The 17509-nt window shown below is 44.7% G+C and overlaps 1 protein-coding gene across 18 annotated transcripts in view; it reads left to right on the top strand.

Annotated features, from left to right (window-relative positions):
- The window catches only part of KALRN (kalirin RhoGEF kinase), a 651147-nt gene that overhangs the window by 496567 nt on the left and 137071 nt on the right, over positions 1–17509 (top strand). The window contains exon 35 of one of the 18 annotated variants that reach the window (XM_064156920.1): positions 2713–2872. The exons of the other annotated variants lie outside the window; for them this stretch is intronic. Coding sequence (XP_064012990.1) covers positions 2713–2742 — 30 coding nt within the window. The 3' untranslated portion in view covers positions 2743–2872. Of the gene's footprint in view, positions 1–2712; positions 2873–17509 lie in introns of those variants that run through there. 18 annotated transcript variants of the gene reach the window in all.

Raw genomic sequence — 17509 nt, 5'->3', positions numbered from 1 at the left:
GAGTAGATAACAGGTTAGTGGAAAGTCACTCTGCCAGTGGTTAATGGGTGCAATCATAGGATCAAACAGGTTGGAAGAGGCCTCCAAGATCATCTAGCCCAACCTAGCACCCAGCCCTAGCCAGTCAACTAGACCATGGCACTAAGTGCCTCAGCCAGGCTTTTCTTGAGCACCTCCAGGGATGGCAACTCCACCACCTCCCTGGGCAGCCCATTCCAATGGCAAATCACTCTCTCTGGGAAGAGAGCCTATACTTCCCCTGGCACAACTTGAGACTGTATCCCCTCATTCTGTGGCACTGCGTCCCCTTGTTCTGTTGCCAGTAGCCTGGGAGAAGAGACCAACCTCCACCTGCCTACAACCTCCTTTCAGGTAGTTGTAGACAGCAATGAAGTCACCCCTGAGCCTCCTTTTCTCCAGGCTAAACAACCCCAGCTCCCTCAGCTTCTACTCATAGGGTTTGTGTTCCAGGCCTCTAACCAGCTTCATTGCCCTTCTCTGGACACATTTCAGTATCTCAACATCTCTCTTGAATTGAGGAGCCCAGAACTGGACACAGTACTCAAGGTGTGGCCTGACCAGTGTTGAGTACAATAAATTGTAGCTGATGTGAAAGTATGATGTAAACTCTGACTATAGCAGAGTTAAGGGAGGACATGATCACGGGAATATGGAGCGTGTCACTTAAATACAGAGTATTTATTTAGAAGTCTTCCAGTTTTCCGGATCCCTGTGAAGGATGATGCATAAAGTGTTGTCTGACAAGTCATACTGGGCATTGACTTGAAGAGGTTTCCTCCTCCAACCTATATATTTTACTCCAAATAAACTGTATTATTAACTCTTCCCTTGGAAGTGTATGTTTCACAGGATCACAGAATTAACCAAGTTGGAAAAGACCTTCGAGATCATAGAGTCCAACCTATCACCTAATACCTTCTAATTAACTAAACCATGGCAGTAGGTGCCTCATCCAGTCTCTTCTTAAACACTTCTAGGGATGGTGACTCCACTACCTCCCCAGGCAGCCCATTCCAATGGCAAATCACTCTTTCTGTGAAGAACTTCTTCCTAACATCGAGCTTGACCCTGCCCTGGTGCAGTTTGAGACTGTGTCCTCTTGTTCTGTCACTGGATGCCTGGGACAAAAGACTGACCCCCACCTGGCTTAAACCTCCCTTCAGGTAGTTGTAGAGAGGAATTAGTCTCACCTGAGCTTCCTCTTCTCCAATCTGAACACCTCCAGCTCCTTCAGCCGTCCCTCGTAGGCCTGTGCTTCAGCCCCTTCACCAGCCTCATTGCTCTTCTCTGCATGCATTCAAGCACCTCAACATCTTTCTTAAACTGAGAGGCCCAGAACAGGACACAGTACTAAAGGTGTGGCCTAACCAGCACTGAGTACAGGGGCAAAAGGACTTCCCTGGTACTGCTGGCCACACTATTCCTGATACAGACCAGGATGCCACTGGCCTTCCTGGCCATCTGAGCACACTGCTGGCTCATGTTCAGTCACCTGTTAACCAGCACCCTCAGGTTTCTCTCTGCCTGCCTGCTCTGCAGTCACTCTATCCCCAGCCCATAGCGCTGCATGGCATTCTTGTGGCCAAAGTGCAGAAGGTGGCACCTGGCCTTGTTAAAGCTCATGGGATTAGACTGTGCACACCTACCCAGCCTGTCCAGGTCCCTCTGCAGAGCCCTCCTACCTTCTAGCAGATCGACACATGCTCCCAACTTGGTGTCATCTGCAAACTTAGCGTGAATGGTTCCCTGAAACTGAGGACACTGAAGTGACACTTGGAGATGATAAAATGAGACAGTTTGTCTCTGCTGACAATGCCTTCATTGACATGAACTTGTGTTTCTGATCATTCATGCTCAGTATTATTACTGTGGTACTTTTTTTCCCCCTCCCTAACTGTAAGGACTCCTTTGCTGCCTCTGTTTCTTATCAGGAGTGCAGCACTGCCAGCATTGCAGAACATTCTAGCTTTTGAATTGCAGTGCTCTAATTGCCTGTCTCTGTTTGAGATTTTGCAACCTTTTGGAAAAAATACTTGAGGCTCTTGGAGTGAAATGCACTCAAATAGTCAAGAACTAAATGACATCTTGCATTTCCAAAGGAAGGCGTCCTAGGACTTAAGTGCTGCATGCATCTTATTTGACTTACTGCACAAAGCTGCATGGGCAGCCACAAAAACTCTGATACCTGTTTGGAACCATCCCTTGCTCAGAGAGTTAGTGCTAGGCCTATGCTCTGCCTTGGTATAACTTAATCTGTGTTTGGGGACTGGGACAATAGATCTCTTGTTGCCTTTTTGTGTTTGTCACTGTGACTTGTAGCTTTACAAAAATTCATTCACCTGTTGTCTACAAGCAGAAACAATTGACAGCTCTGGGTTTTTTGTTTGGTTAGTTTTTTGGGGGGGTTGTTTGTTTGTTTGACTTTGGTTTGGTCTTCTGGGTTTTTTCTTCATTTATAACACATGTAACAGAGGATCTCCAGCTTCTCAGTGTAGGTATTAAGACTGGCACTGCCTACAATACAAATCTTTCAGGACTATGCTAGGGCTTTTAAGAACTTTTAAAAATGCACTTTGGTAGTGCCTGAATTGGAACCAGATTTCAAAACAAGGGGGAGAGTAATTCTTGCCAGCCTTGGTTTTCAGCCAAGGTTAATCCCAGCTTGAATTACATGTTATCTGTCTTTTCCAGCACCCATTTCTAAACCTAACAAGTAGATGACCAAGAGGTTTACTTTTGAGAAGTGACCTGTCAAGGATGCAAGTACCATTGAGGAAGGACATTTGCTTTCTGGTGTTGCCAGCGAGTATTTGCTGCAGCTGTGGGTAGAGGTAGCACTAAGGACTGTTTTGTTTCAACAACTTTCCTCAGAAAAAAAAATGTATTTGGTCATTCGAAAAACAAAGTAAAATATGAGCAGCTGCTTTTAAAATACAGCACTTGTTGGAAGCTCTTGAGAACTTCCTAGTAATTGCTCAGGGAACTTTAGAGAAAGTCCTAACCATTTAGTGGAGCTTTATGCATTTCTTATTGTACTGCATGGTGGGATAATTCCCCCTGAAGCTACCTAAGAGATGATGGCAGACCATCGGTTTTGCCAAAGACCCCTTTCTTTTCAGCTTTTTTAGCAAGAAATTTCCCAGAGTTGAGTGTTTCATACAACTCTGCCTTTGTTACAGTGAAAATGTAATGAAGCTGAGGAAAGAAAAAGGCAAAAGATTTACAAGGGCTTCTTCCTTTCTCACATCAAAGGACATTTAAAGTAATATGAATGCTGCCAGATTTTTAATTGTACAGTATTAAACAAAAAGGTTTAATCCCAGTGTAATTGTTTCTAATGTGCCTTAGGAAGTCTGAAAGGGGAAAGAAAAAAGCAAATAACAAAAAACAACAAAAAAAATCAAACCAACCACCAAAATATCCCAAACCAACCAAACAAGAAGTAAACAAAACAAAACCCCTCACAAACCAACAGTAAGCTGCCCAAACAGTAAGCTGCCTATGATCGGTTTGCTGACTGTGGATCAGCCTGTGATTTCTTCTCATGGACAAAAATGAAGGGATATCTGGACATCTGGAACACCTGTAGCATCCAGGGAAATAGAAAGTGTATTTTCCATTGGGCCACATTCCCAGGAAACAGCTTCATAGAAGGCACACATGAAACATGCTGTTCATCTTAATTATTGTAGATGTGATTGCTGAAAGTGCTATTGAACTTTAGCACAATCTGTGCCCCTAATTAGAATCATAGAATCAACCAGGTTGGAAGAGACTTCCAAGATCATCCAGACCCAGCCCTATCCAGTCAACTAGACCATGGCACTAAGTTTTTCTTAGTCTTTTCTTGAACACCTCCAGGGACGGTGCCTCCACCACCTCCCTGGGCAGCCCATTCCAATGCCAATCACTCTCTCTGGGAAGAACTTCCTCCTAACATCCAGCCTATACTTCCCCCGGCACAACTTGAGACTGTGTCCCCTTGTTCTGTTGCTGGTTGCCTGGGAGAAGAGGCCACCCCCCACCTGGTTACAACCTCCCTTCAGATAGTTGTAGACAGCAGTGAGGTCCCCCCTGAGCCTCCTCTTCTCCAGGCTAAATTCTTGGGCACAACTCTGACCCCAGATGAGAGGAAATCCTCCAATGCTCTGTGAATGGTCAGGCTTATTTCCAGACTAGTCTAGAAGTAGCATATATTTTCTTAACACTTATTCTGTCTTTTTATTTGGAGCTATAAGTAACTGCAGATATGAATCCAGATTCAGTTGGGTGACCTGACGCTGATAAAAGATCCATATGAAAATGTAGTTCTAGGGTAAAAACATTCATCACAGATTTCTGTTTAGCATTTTCCTCCATGCATAACTGACAGTTGCACCCTGGGGAAATAAAATATGCTCCACTGCTTTTATAAAGTGCATTCTTTTGTAAATTTTAATTTCTGATGCTGTCCATCTCACGAAGAGCATTTGTTATTGATTTTCGTAGATGATGTTGTTGTTTAGGAACTAAGGATCAGCATTCAGCATGCTTTCAGTCCCATTCTTAGATCATTTCAACCTAGTGCAGCTTCTGGTGGAAAATAAGCATATCAGTAACACTGGAAAATGTGTTGAGTCCCTCTATAATAAAACAAAAGTATGGGACTCTCTCAGGCTGGAGCTCTCACAAGAGCATTGTAGCTATGAATATAAAGGGTCAATATATTCATATGAGGGTATTTACATATAATTTCTGTAGCAGCCCACTTGCTATCTCCTTTGTATTACTGCAGGCAGTGTGAAAATCAGATTCTGTACTGATGTGCTGTGTTCATCTCTGGGCCCCCCAGTTTAAAAGGGACATCGAGATGCTTGAGCGTGTCCAGAGAAGGGCGACGAGGCTGGTGAGAGGCCTTGAGCACAGCCCTACGAGGAGAGGCTGAGGGAGCTGGGATTGTTTAGCCTGGAGAAGAGGAGGCTCAGGAGTGACCTTATTGCTGTCTACAACTACCTGAGGGGTGGTTGTGGCCAGGAGGAGGTTGCTTTCTTCTCTCAGGTGGCCAGCACCAGAACGAGAGGACACAGCCTCAAGCTACACCAGGGGAAATTTAGGCTTGAGGTGAGGAGAAAGTTCTTCACTGAGAGAGTCATTGGACACTGGAATGGGCTGCCCGGGGAGGTGGTGGAGTCGCCGTCCCTGGAGCTGTTCAAGGCAGGATTGGACGTGGCACTTGGTGCCATGGTCTAGCCTTGAGCTCTGTGGTAAAGGGTTGGACTTGATGATCTGTGAGGTCTCTTCCAACCCTGATGATACTGTGATACTGTGTGATACATGCCCCTTACAACTGCAAGGCACACAGTCAAAGTCATCCCAGTTGGTATTGAAAGTATCCTAAATGTCTGTCGCGGAGGAGTTTGTCTGGGTTTTCGGGGAATGAAATACGAGGCTGAATGTAAAAAAAAAAAAGTTTAAAATATTTAATATTATATACACTAGGAATCCCCCTCCCCAAACTTATTTGTAACTACCCCACGTAAGTTCTTTGTATGCGGTTGCAAATTGCTTTACAGAATGACTTTGTATAAGAAATCAGGAATTTAGCCACAGTTTGAAAGAATTTAGGAAGAGAGTCTGTGGCTTGAAAGCGCTGCTGATAGGCTTATTGGGAGATTGTTCTGGCTCAGATCAAGTTTCTCAGTTACTCACTGGCCGAATTCAGTTCTGAAAGTCCCAGATATCGTGGATTGGGGCGCGCTGCCTGCGCTTCCGCGGGTCTGAGCCAAGCTGGGTGCTGGCATCCGTCCGGAGGCTGGCGCAGATCAAAGCGCTGGCGAGTCGGCTGTAGCTTCGATGCTGCAGTGCGAGTGCCAAGCTGTGACGTGCATGTGTGTGTGAGAGCGAGTGAGCGAGAGTGCCAGTACCAGTTTATTGGGATAATGCAGCAGCTTAAATACTGTTCAAAAGAGGTGTGCCAGCCAGACTTGGGTTGGTACAAGTGGACAATACAGATTGGCTCAAAATTAGGTGTAAGACACAGATAGGTTATTTTCTTACCAAAACAACCTGTGGCACCACTCCAGGGGCTGGTAAGGGTCAGCCCCCAGCAGGTGTGCGTAGGGTGCTCACAGTGTCTCAGACCCAAGGTCTTTTTCCCAAAACAACAGGTCATGTTTACAGCTTACGCCCCTCTGGGGGAGAAATCTTCCCACAGCTAGGAACGGCGGTGGTTGATGGTCTTTGAGCCACAATTCTGTCCAAATGAGGGCTTTGCAACCCTCCACCACAATGTCTCTGAGTCACAAGAGCTTTCTGAGGAATACATAATCCAGCTTAGGTACAGAATGTTGCCCTTGTAATGATGGCTGAAATTTAGCGATGAACTACACTATGACATTAAATAACAGGAAACAGATCATGCTCCATAGCAATAAATCTATATTATCAAACACACACACACACACAAGTTTTTTGATGCCTGCTGTGAAGAAAGAGGATGTTTAAGTTATGAGGATGTTTGAGTAAATTAGTTTGATGCAATCAAAACAGAAAGGAAGGAAGTGCAGTAAAATCCCTATCTTACTTTTAAAGACATAACCAACTCAACTGAGTTTAAAATAGGAGAATTCAAATAAATTATGGATTTGCACAGAAGAATTAAAGGATATTCTGGTATTCAGCTGTAAAGAGAGACCAGCTGTTGTTTGACTTTTATAAATGTACTGTGATTCTCAAGGAATCAGACATCAAAATTTTGTTGCCATTTTCTGTTACATTAGAAACTGAGTTGAACTTCAAATGGCAGAAGAGCTTCTAAATCAGAATTGATCTTTGACTGAATGGGAGACAGTTAAAACTGATTCGTGTTAGTCAAAAGAAGTATTTTTTTCCAGCAAGATTTTGTCTGTAATGGTTAGACAAAAATACATGTAGTAAAGGATCAAGTGGCTGAATTAGTTTTTCCTGTCCCTATATTCTGAGAGTACAAGCTGAACTGTAATCATTAAAAGTCATTTCCTCCTTATTGTTCATCAAAGTTAACATTCACTAGCCTGTGAATTATTTCCTAACTCCTGCCCTTTACTTTCATGAACAATTCCTTTGCACTTTTGTTCTTGCACAGCATAGAATGACAGTACTGGCAGACAACACTGGTGAGGTGATAGAGTCGTAGAATCGTAGAATCAACCAGGTTGGAAGAGACCTCCAAGATCATCCAGTCCAGCCTATCACCCAGCCCTATCCAATCAACTAGACCATGGCACTAAGTGCCTCATCCAGGCTTTTCTTGAACACCTCCAGGGACGGTGCCTCCACCACCTCCCTGGGCAGCCCATTCCAATCAAGCTGCCTTTGTCACATCTAATGAGAGTACACTGGCACTTGCCAAGCCTGCAAGTTTTGAGCATTGCTTTGTAAAGAAATCAGCTCAAAATATGAAATAGATACTCCTGGCCATGTGTCATGCTGGTTTTACAAACTCATCTGTTGACAGAAGGGACAAAAGGTTGAATTTTAAGTGAATATATTGTATGGTTCCCCCAAAGTGAGGACACAAATAGAAAGGAAGTGTCCACGGGTATTCTGGAGTTGTTTCTGTAGCCATTTTTGGCCAGGCACTAGGTCATGATGCTAAGCTTAGAAAGAGGAGCAAGCAAGATTCAAAACTTGTTTTCAAGAAGAGTATTTTAATTTTTTTTAAATTTAATTTCAAGTTCCACCTTCAATATTATTATTAAGCAAGAAGCTATTCCTCATCTAAACCTGATCATACTTGCCCTCTTCCTCCAAGAACTTGAGTTCATATTTATTTATCTTGTGCTGTTGTTCTGAGTTGTTTCTGAGGTTTCGTTCTGGTGATTACAGCATGTTTGTTTGATTTGGCTGTGCAATATTAACTCTATCCCTCTGGAGGAACAATATGTTTTCTTGTTGGCATGATTTTTTTTTTCCTTTTAGAATTCATCATTTTAATGTGGTTAATGCTTACTAACTATAAAGCACCAGGTTTATTCAGGAAGCTTAGCCTTGGAACATCATGGTTCCAGCTAGACAGGACATATAGGGATAACACAGAATTGTTGTCTAGAAAGGAGGAAAAGTTTTGAGTGAGATCAGAAATTAGCATTAAGAACAGGCCTTCTAGAAACACTGTGCATTAACCAAGGATATTTGATATTTGACTGATATCAAGTCAGTCATTAGCAAGTTTGCAGATGACACCAAGCTGGGGGCAGATGTGGCTGGGTTGGAGGGCAGAAGGGCTCTGCAGTGGGACCTTGACAGCCTGGACAGATGGGCAGAGTCCAATGGGATGGGGTTCAATAGCTCCAAGTGCAGGGTGCTGCACTTTGGCCACAACAACCCCATGCAGAGATACAGGCTGGGGTCGGAGTGGCTGGAGAGCAGCCAGACAGAGAGGGATCTGGGGGTGCTGATTGATACCCGCCTGAACATGAGCCAGCAGTGTGCCCAGGTGGCCAAGAGAGCCAGTGGCATCCTGGCCTGCATCAGGAATGGTGTGGTCAGCAGGAGCAGGGAGGTCATTCTGCCCCTGTACTCTGCACTGGTTAGACCTCACCTTGAGTACTGTGTTCAGTTCTGGGCCCCCCAGTTTAGGAGGGACATTGAGATGCTTGAGCGTGTCCAGAGAAGGGCGACGAGGCTGGGGAGAGGCCTCGAGCACAGCCCTACGAGGAGAGGCTGAGGGAGCTGGGATTGTTTAGCCTGGAGAAGAGGAGGCTCAGGGGAGACCTTATTGCTGTCTACAACTACCTGAGGGGTGGTTGTGGCCAGGAGGAGGTTGCTCTCTTCTCTCAGGTGGCCAGCACCAGAACAAGAGGACACAGCCTCAGGCTGCACCAGGGGAAATTTAGGCTGGAGGTGAGGAGAAAGTTCTTCACTGAGAGAGTCATTGGACACTGGAATGGGCTGCCCGGGGAGGTGGTGGAGTCGCCGTCCCTGGAGCTGTTCAAGGCAGGATTGGACGTGGCACTTGGTGCCATGGTCTAGCCTTGAGCTCTGTGGTAAAGGGTTGGACTGGATGATCTGTGAGGTCTCTCCCAACCTTGGTGATACTGTGATACTGTGATCCAAGTTCAAAATGAGTATTAACGAGAGGTTTGATACGGGAAACAAAACTGTGTGTGAAGGAGGGGCAGCTCAAAGGGAAACAGTTGCAAATTCCTTTTCTCTTCACACGTGGGGTCAAGTTAAGTAAACACACATCACAGTATTTGCAAGAAGACCTTTAATTCGGCAGTGGGAGGATGTACTGCAATTCAGCAGCTCATAGGGAGGTATTCAGAATGTCTGCTGAAAGGTCCTTTCTTCAGTCACTTGTATACGTATGCAGCATGCAGCAGCCACTGCTTTCTTGGATCTAGTCTGACTTATATAACCAAGTAGTTGTTGACACTGGTGTGTGCTGGTGGTCTTGTCCAGATTGTCTGTTTTGTCTCCAGAGATGGTCAGTTCTTGGGAAAACTTCACAACCCATTGTCTCAGTTGCACTCTTTATCTCTTCAACTTGCTATCTGCTAGTAAGGTTTTAACCAGCCACACCTGTGTATGAAACTCATTTGCAGGTTCTCATGCAGAAGAGGTCTTTGTGGCAGGAACCTCATAAGAGATGCAATATGTGCTTATGGGCAAAAAGGAGTAGTTAATTGGTGTTAAGTCTTTGAGCAAGGCCAATTCTACCTCAGTCTTTCTGTTGCCCTGCTGTGTACAGCTGTGAGTATGGAGGACCAGAAAGCATAATAAGAACATAGTGGAGTGGGAGGCAACAGAAGGAGGCAGAGGAACATGGAGGGCAAGTCACAGGGACACAGAGAGCTGGCCAGTCAGATGAGGTAGGTGAGAGTTTTCATGAGAAATGGAGACATGAGATGTGAGAGAACCAGAACAACAGAGTTTCATTATTATGTTTTGCCTGCTTTCCCTTACATCCCAATAAGAGTTTACCTTTTCTCACTGCTTGGTCAAAGAAAAAGGCTCTGATTTATGGGAAGAGCCATTCTGGTTGCTTCTGCCCACTCACAAACTCAGTGTTTTCAGTGATCTGTGGCAGTTTTTATCCTGGAGCCAAATTATTTCTTCTGCAGGATGCCTCAGGAGGCACTTCCCTACCTTGTAGACAACATTCTCCCCACCTAGTAAACCAGATGCATGCCTTGCTGTTGGCAATCTACAGCTGAGAGAGAGAAACATCCAAAATTTCCCCCCAAGCCTCGGGTTCCACAGTCAGCTGCTTCTCTCCAGACCAACTTTATTTTTCTGTTTAGATCTTGCATTAATTTAAAACCGACCAACAGTCAAAATCAAACTCTTATGCCTCAAATGTGTGTGGGCAAGAAACAGAGGGGCGTGAAACGTATGGCACAACTCCACAAGGCCTTTTTTTCTCCCAGGGTTCATTTTTCCTGACACTGCAGCATCACTTCCTGGCTGTACTTGTGAATAAACAATTACTGACAGAACATGGCTGGACCACACGTGTGCATTTTCCACTCTCGTGGCGAGAAGCTGCATGTCGGCTGGTGGTTATTTATTTTCACAAAGGCACTTGGGTTTGTTGTCTTGTCTTTAGGGCACCATCTCTCGAGGTGCTGAGCCTTCTCAGCTTGCAGAGGCTGCAGGAAGAATTGGGGGTGGGAACCTGCTGTGTCTCACAGGTCTCAGGCCTCAGTTGGTGTTATTCTGAAAGTTGTACAGTGTTGATATTTACTGTGTGATCTCGAGGAGTCACTAGCAAAGGACAGCAGGGAGTCTACCCAAGGGAAGGAACACTTTCCTTAACCAAACCATGGGATGTTCCTTTAAAAGTGGAGTTGGAGTTGTTAAACCATCAATTGGAAGTGTGATAGTTCTATAAAGAGAAGAAAGAAAATTGAAACACGTCTGGCTCACTATAAATCACACAGTATCACAGTATTATTAGGATTGGAAGAGACCTCACAGATCATCAAGTCCAACCATTTACCACAGAGCTCAAGGCTAGACCATGGCACCAAGTGCCACATCCAATCCTGCCTTGAACAGCCCCAGGGACAGCGACTCCACCACCTCCCTGGGCAGCCCATTCCAGTGTCCAATGACTCTCTCAGTGAAGAACTTTCTCCTCACCTCAAGCCTAAATTTCCCCTGGGACAGCCTGAGGCTGTGTCCTCTCGTTCTGGTGCTGGCCACCTGAGAGAAGAGAGCAACCTCCTCCTGGCCACAACCACCCCTCAGGTAGTTGTAGACAGCAATAAGGTCTCCCCTGAGCCTCCTCTTCTCCAGGCTAAACAATCCCAGCTCCCTCAGCCTCTCCTCGTAGGGCTGTGCTCAAGGCCTCTCACCAGCCTCGTCGCCCTTCTCTGGACACGCTCAAGCATCTCAATGTCCCTCCTAAACTGGGGGGCCCAGAACTGAACACAGTACTCAAGGTGTGGTCTAACCAGTGCAGAGTACAGGGGCAGAATGACCTCCCTGCTCCTGCTGACCACACCATTCCTGATGCAGGCCAGGATGCCACTGGCTCTCTTGGCCACCTGGGCACACTGCTGGCTCATGTTCAGGTGGGTATCGATCAGCACCCCCAGATCCCTCTCTGTTTGGCTGCTCTCCAGCCACTCCGACCCCGGCCTGTATCTCTGCATGGAGTTGTTTTGGCCAAAGTGCAGCACCCTGCACTTGGAGCTTTTGGACGCCATCCCATTGGACTCTGCCCATCTGTCCAGGCTGTCAAGGTCCCACTGCAGAGCCCTTCTGCCCTCCAACCCAGTCACATCTGCCCCCAGCTTAGTGTCTTCTGCAAACTTGCTGATGACTGACTCCATGCCCTCGTCCAGGTCATCTATGAAGATGTTAAAGAGGATGGGGCCCAGCACTGATCCCTGAGGGACACCACTAGTGACAGCTGCCAGCTGGATGTGGCACCATTCACCACCACTCTCTGGGTCCGGCCCTCCAGCCAGTTCCTAATGCAGTGAGAGCAGATTTTCATATGGATTTATCTGATTCTTCTTGCAAAGGCAAAAAGCCACGTTCTGTATGTGCTGCTACAGATGAAATGGGAGAAGCAGCGTTCAGCAGGCTGGTCTTTGCCTCTACAGCTAGGCACTGCACATCACAGAGGATCCTCCACTGCACAGGCTCCCATTGTGTGCTGGAGCACTTCCAAGTCTGACAGCACCATCTCTGCTACCCACTTACCACTGCAGCAGCAGACCCAGCCAGGGGACACCATCTACCTGCTTTGTGCTGTCTTAAACAGATGTTGACTGTAGGGGTACAGGTTAGGGCTGAGGTCTGTGGTTAGTCAATCTTCTTCTGACTTTTGTTGCCATGGTTGAGCACATAGAGGTGTCAACCAGACTACCAGGAGGTTTTTGTGGGTTGACTTTTGAATTCCTTGAGATTTTGTATCCTTTCAGAGGTACTGGTCTTCCCCTGAAGTTCTGCTGACCACCCCAGAAACTTTGGTGCCTTTTGCCTTTATGAAACCTCTACCCTTCAAGCTTTTTAGGAGAGAAATTTGAGGACTGAGAAAGGACTTTATAAACCAACTCCTTCTCAAGCTGTGGAGTTGCTCCATTATGACCTTCTCATTGTGTGATGCCTATGTGTTATTTATGAGCACTTGGCTGCTCGCTTCTACAAAATGAATAACATTGTTGAAGCTGAAATGCAATTAGTTCTGTGGTGCTGCACAGAGTGAGGAAGGGGATGAGAGCTGTTGCACCAGGTAAGGCAGCTGTTAGGATCAAAGACACAAGGCAGAAAAGGTCATTTAAAGAAATGGAAAGAAAACAGGATGAAATATAAGTCTAGTGGGTTTTTTTTCACCAGGTTAAGGAAGCCACCTCTCTGGCTTAGGTGTTTAAGAGGAGGCTGGATGAGGCACTTAGTGCCACAGTCTAATTGATAAGAAGGGTTAGGTGATAGGTTGGACTTGATGATCCCAGAGGTCTTTTCCAATCTGGTTAATTTTGTGATTCTGATTCTGTGTACCAGATCAATATCCAGCTCTAAGCATCTTGTAGTTCTGCAGACCATTCAGCTCTATGAGAATCCACTGAATGCTTGGGGTTTTCTTTCAGTAGTAGCAGGATTTGCCTCCAGCCCTTGAACAAAATACTTTCCCTGTGAGGGGGGAGATAAATGAATAAAAATAGTTCAGTAAGAGCTACACTAGAACAGATGTCTTCTAAACAAAAATACAACTTATTTTCCATCTGCTGGTTCCCAGTTCATGGCTGCTGTGCAAGAGAAAGAGAAGCACTGCTGTGTTTCAGGACATTTCAGAAGGGTGTGCCTCCTAGGCTAGAGACCTGAAAGATGGCCACTCACATGCATGAACCTGGCATTTTTGTGATAGAGGTAATACAGCAACTGCTAAGACTGATCCTAATGAGTGAGGGCTTTCCTTTGCCTTTCTTACTGTTATATATGATAAATTCCCTACAGAATTCTGGGCATCTCATCCCTGTGTAAAGCCTAAGGCTAAATAGCTTAATAGGATAAGTGTTTTATAAAGCAGCTCTGTAATGTTTTAGTTGTCTTCTTTCATTTTGGTAACAAGCATAAGGGAAGCTAATGTCCCAGTATATAGGGATTTGCAAACACTGTTAATGGAGATAATTCCCCTCGTGGGGAGCACTGTAAAATACCATCCCAAGAGCTAGAGCACTTTCCCAGCTTGCCTTTTTGTTTCAATCATAACAGATTGGGTCTCTCTTGCTAGATTTTTTTTGTGCTGTAGAGCAGAAAATAAATCTGGCTAAGATAAGTGATTTTAAATCCTTAAGATAAAGGCTTGATGAAGGGCAATAAAGGAGCAATTCTGTGTGCCCCAAGGCAGCATCTACATGACTGAGGAAAATGAAATAAAATCATGGCAGCCATTAGCAGTTTAGTGAGTTTTAAATGAGTCCTAAATCAGGAAGAGTTTTTACCTTTTTCCCATTATCATCACTAACAGGAGAAATCTTGCTTGTCATTTGTTCTATTTTGATGGTAACAAATACTCAGGCAAGATGCAAAAGAGCAACTGTCTTCAGTTGCATGGCATATCTATGATATATGCTGTATTCATAGATCCTAGTCTACTGCAGAGCAATTGGAGTTATTTTATGGCTGAGAAAGCCAGGTTGCAGAGCAGTGACAGGAGTTACCAGAGCTTATACTGCTACCCCAGTATGAAGAGAAGTTCTGTTTCAATTTCACTTCATGCCATGCAGATCGATGGGTAGTACTTGTTCAGATGTCTTCCTGGTGGTCATTCATGTGCATCTTGTCTTCACTACCATTAGTTTGATCTGATTTAGTAGGGCAAATTTACCTGTTTTCACCATTTAAACTCTAGCTAAGTGAAACCTACACAGACACAGTTTAACAAGAAGTCAGTAAGCGCTGCAAGAACCTGGTTTAGTTCCTGGAAGTATTTTTTTTCCTTTGGTTTGGGAAAAAAAATATCTCTGTGGCCAAATGCCAGGTTACAAATGAAATATGTTGTAAGAACAAGAACATGCAGAGGAAGAAGAAGCCTTTAAAAAGTTGCTTTGTTATTTTTCTTTCTTTTAAAAATGCAGAAGCATCTTGCAGCGCTCTTAGGATCTGTTTTTCATGTCTTTCAAATGTACAGCAGTGGAGATTAATGCATTGGTTTGTTTTTTAATGAACCAAATCTTGGAACTGAGTTTAGACATTTACTGCAAACTCTTTTATTTAAATGCTTTCTTATTTATGGCGCCATGCTTGGAATGTTATACATAGCATTATCTGATTATTAACTCTTACAACAAAAAGGATTTCAGGATTAAATAAATTGCAAGCGTTCCTTTTAAATTGCTGGAGCCAAAAGGGTTAGGAATGTTAGATTATCCAGATGCAGCCATTTCCCCTGCACAGCCCAGTGGCACTTTACAGGGGCTGTAGTGGCTAAGCTGGAGAGAAGTCACTGGAAGCAGCAACTGGATGCAGAGCGTGAATTGCACACCCTCTACTCACCACTCAGGGTAGGTGATCAAACTGCTTCACAAGCAGCAGGTAGAGAGAGTGAATGGTAGCCTTGATTAAGTGCAACATAAGCTCCGTGCTGGGCATGTATTTATTGTCCTTTGAAGTCAGTTAGATTTGAACCTTTCATGCTTTCTTTGCTAGGCTGTGATGGGTGTGCCAAATTAGTTTAATGCATTGCCGAGTTAGAAGCAGCAGTATGGGCTGCTGTGATGTGCTAATGCAAGTGATTATTCCAGGAGCTGTTTGAGGGATGCACGTTTCTGGTTTGTGACTGGTCACAGTTGTTTGTTTGGTGCAGAAAAATAGATGTTTTCTCTTTTCATCGACTGCAATATAGCAAATAGAGAACTCATGTAAATGTGTTGTGTAGAAGTACACATGTGAGCTGTCTGGATTCAGCTGCCCATCAAACCTACCCGTTCCCAACTCCATTTTTGGAAATCAATGTCCATGCTTTTAAGCATGTGGGGACTGACCTCAGTGGGACCTGAATTTGTTTCCCTTTCTCAAGCAGTTTATTGCTTTGCACCTTTATAAGTGAAACTGGAAAGTTTTATGAGCTTGATACTGGCTTTGAGCCATCAGTAATCTTTCAGGCAGGGAAAAGTCATGGTTTAGGTCTAAAAATTAAACATTTCCTTCCTGCTGTCACACCTGTTTCCATTGAAGAGTGTCAATTGCATAAAGAGCTGCTACCATTTACAGTCAGCTGTTCCTTGAAACTAGTCATTTTGTCTACACTCCTCTCCAGCTTCCGCTGAAGTGTGTTCTTGAGTTATTAAATATTATGCAAACACACTCTTGACTGGATGATCACTTCCGCACCTGATCTCTCATATTCATGTGTTATTCTCTTACCTACTGCACAGTGAGCAGTAGTTTATTCCATCTGCCTTTTTTTTTTTTCCCCAAGGGGAAAAAAAAATCCTATCCTACATTTTTTCATACATCAAGGATGTAAGATTTAACCTCTTTGTTGCCAGGAACTTTGTTCACTGTTGAAGTGCTTCAGTTCCACTGCCTGGTTTTGATAGAATCATAGAATCATAGAATCATAGAATCAACCAGGTTGGAAGAGACCTCCAAGATCATCCAGGCCAACCTATCACCCAGCCCTAGCCAGTCAACTAGACCATGGCACTAAGTGCCTCATCCAGGCTTTTCTTGAACACCCCCAGGGACGGTGCCTCCACCACCTCCCTGGGCAGCCCATTCCAATGGGAAATCACTCTCTCTGGGAAGAACTTCTTCCTAATATCCAGCCTATACCTACCCTGGCACAACTTGAGACTGTGTCCCCTTGTTCTATTGCTGGTTGCCTGGGAGAAGAGGCCAACCCCCACCTGGCTAAGCCAACCCCCACTTCATTCAGTGATTTGGCTGAGTGAACTGACTGACCCAATGCTCTGCTTAGCATGACCCAACTGTACCTACAGGCAGGGATACTTTTTTCTGTCACAAAGTGTAATCAAGTAAAGTTTTCTCTTATTTTATTGACTTCAAATTTCGCAGAAATCAATGTCATGTTAAATAGCATTGCTAAGTAAGGCTTCTGTGTTAATGAGAAAGGAAAAGGAACAGCAAGAGGGAGGACAGTAAATAATAAAGAGCAGAAGGAGAAGGTATCAGGTGAATCTGTCTCTCATGTCAGTGGGTAAATTGGGCATGTTTCAGCAAAATGGACTGTTCCACCTGAGTTTACTTGTGAAATGGAAAGCAAAGGATACTTGTGACAACCCTTTGGTCTGACCACTGTGGTTGGTATTTTGAAAAGACAGAAACACTGTAAGGCAGTGTGACTGGGTAGCGAGAGGTGGGAATGAGGAATCATGCCTATAGAGTGAAAGGTAAGGAGCAGGAGAGGAGGAACAGCAATGAAGCATAGAGGTCGAGACGGAGAAAAGAGCAGGGAGTGAGGGCATATGGAACAGCCCCAAACAGTGGATGGAAATCCCTCACAGAGCAGAGGTATAAGCAAATCCCCACCAGATCCACAGCCCTCTGGGAGACTAGCTATGCTCAGGTGACCAAATGTGCCTTGCTTGACTGAGAGGAACCCAGTGAGTGCAGTCCATGGCAAGGAGCCCACTGTGACTTGATTGTCAGACTGCACCTCAAGTAAGGAATAAGACATCTTCCCAAGATGCCAGGGAGCCTGCTGGCTGAAAGTACTTCTCTAGACGTGAGATGGTACCATTTAAAGAAGCGTTTTGTGATGTTGTGCTAATATCTTTCACAGAAGAGTAGGAGAAATGGTTGGAATACTGTCTTTTGGAGTAGGCTTGTTGCAAGGAAATTAGGGACCACAAGTAACGAATCCATTTGACAGCAGAGCTTTTGATTTTACAACATATTCATAACACCTGGAATGCTTAGTACCTTGTTAACTAAATTAACATATGCTAAAAGTGACAAAGCCTGAACAGACATTAATCACATGACAAACTGTCCCAGATTGCGCTTTTTTATCACTTCAGAGGCAGCTTAAAGTAGATTGGGAAAG

The sequence above is a fragment of the Pogoniulus pusillus genome, chromosome 2, assembly GCF_015220805.1.
Source record: "Pogoniulus pusillus isolate bPogPus1 chromosome 2, bPogPus1.pri, whole genome shotgun sequence".
Taxonomy (NCBI): Eukaryota; Metazoa; Chordata; class Aves; order Piciformes; family Lybiidae; genus Pogoniulus; species Pogoniulus pusillus.
Note: the sequence above shows the minus strand (reverse complement) of the source record. Positions and strands in the feature narration are given on the sequence as shown.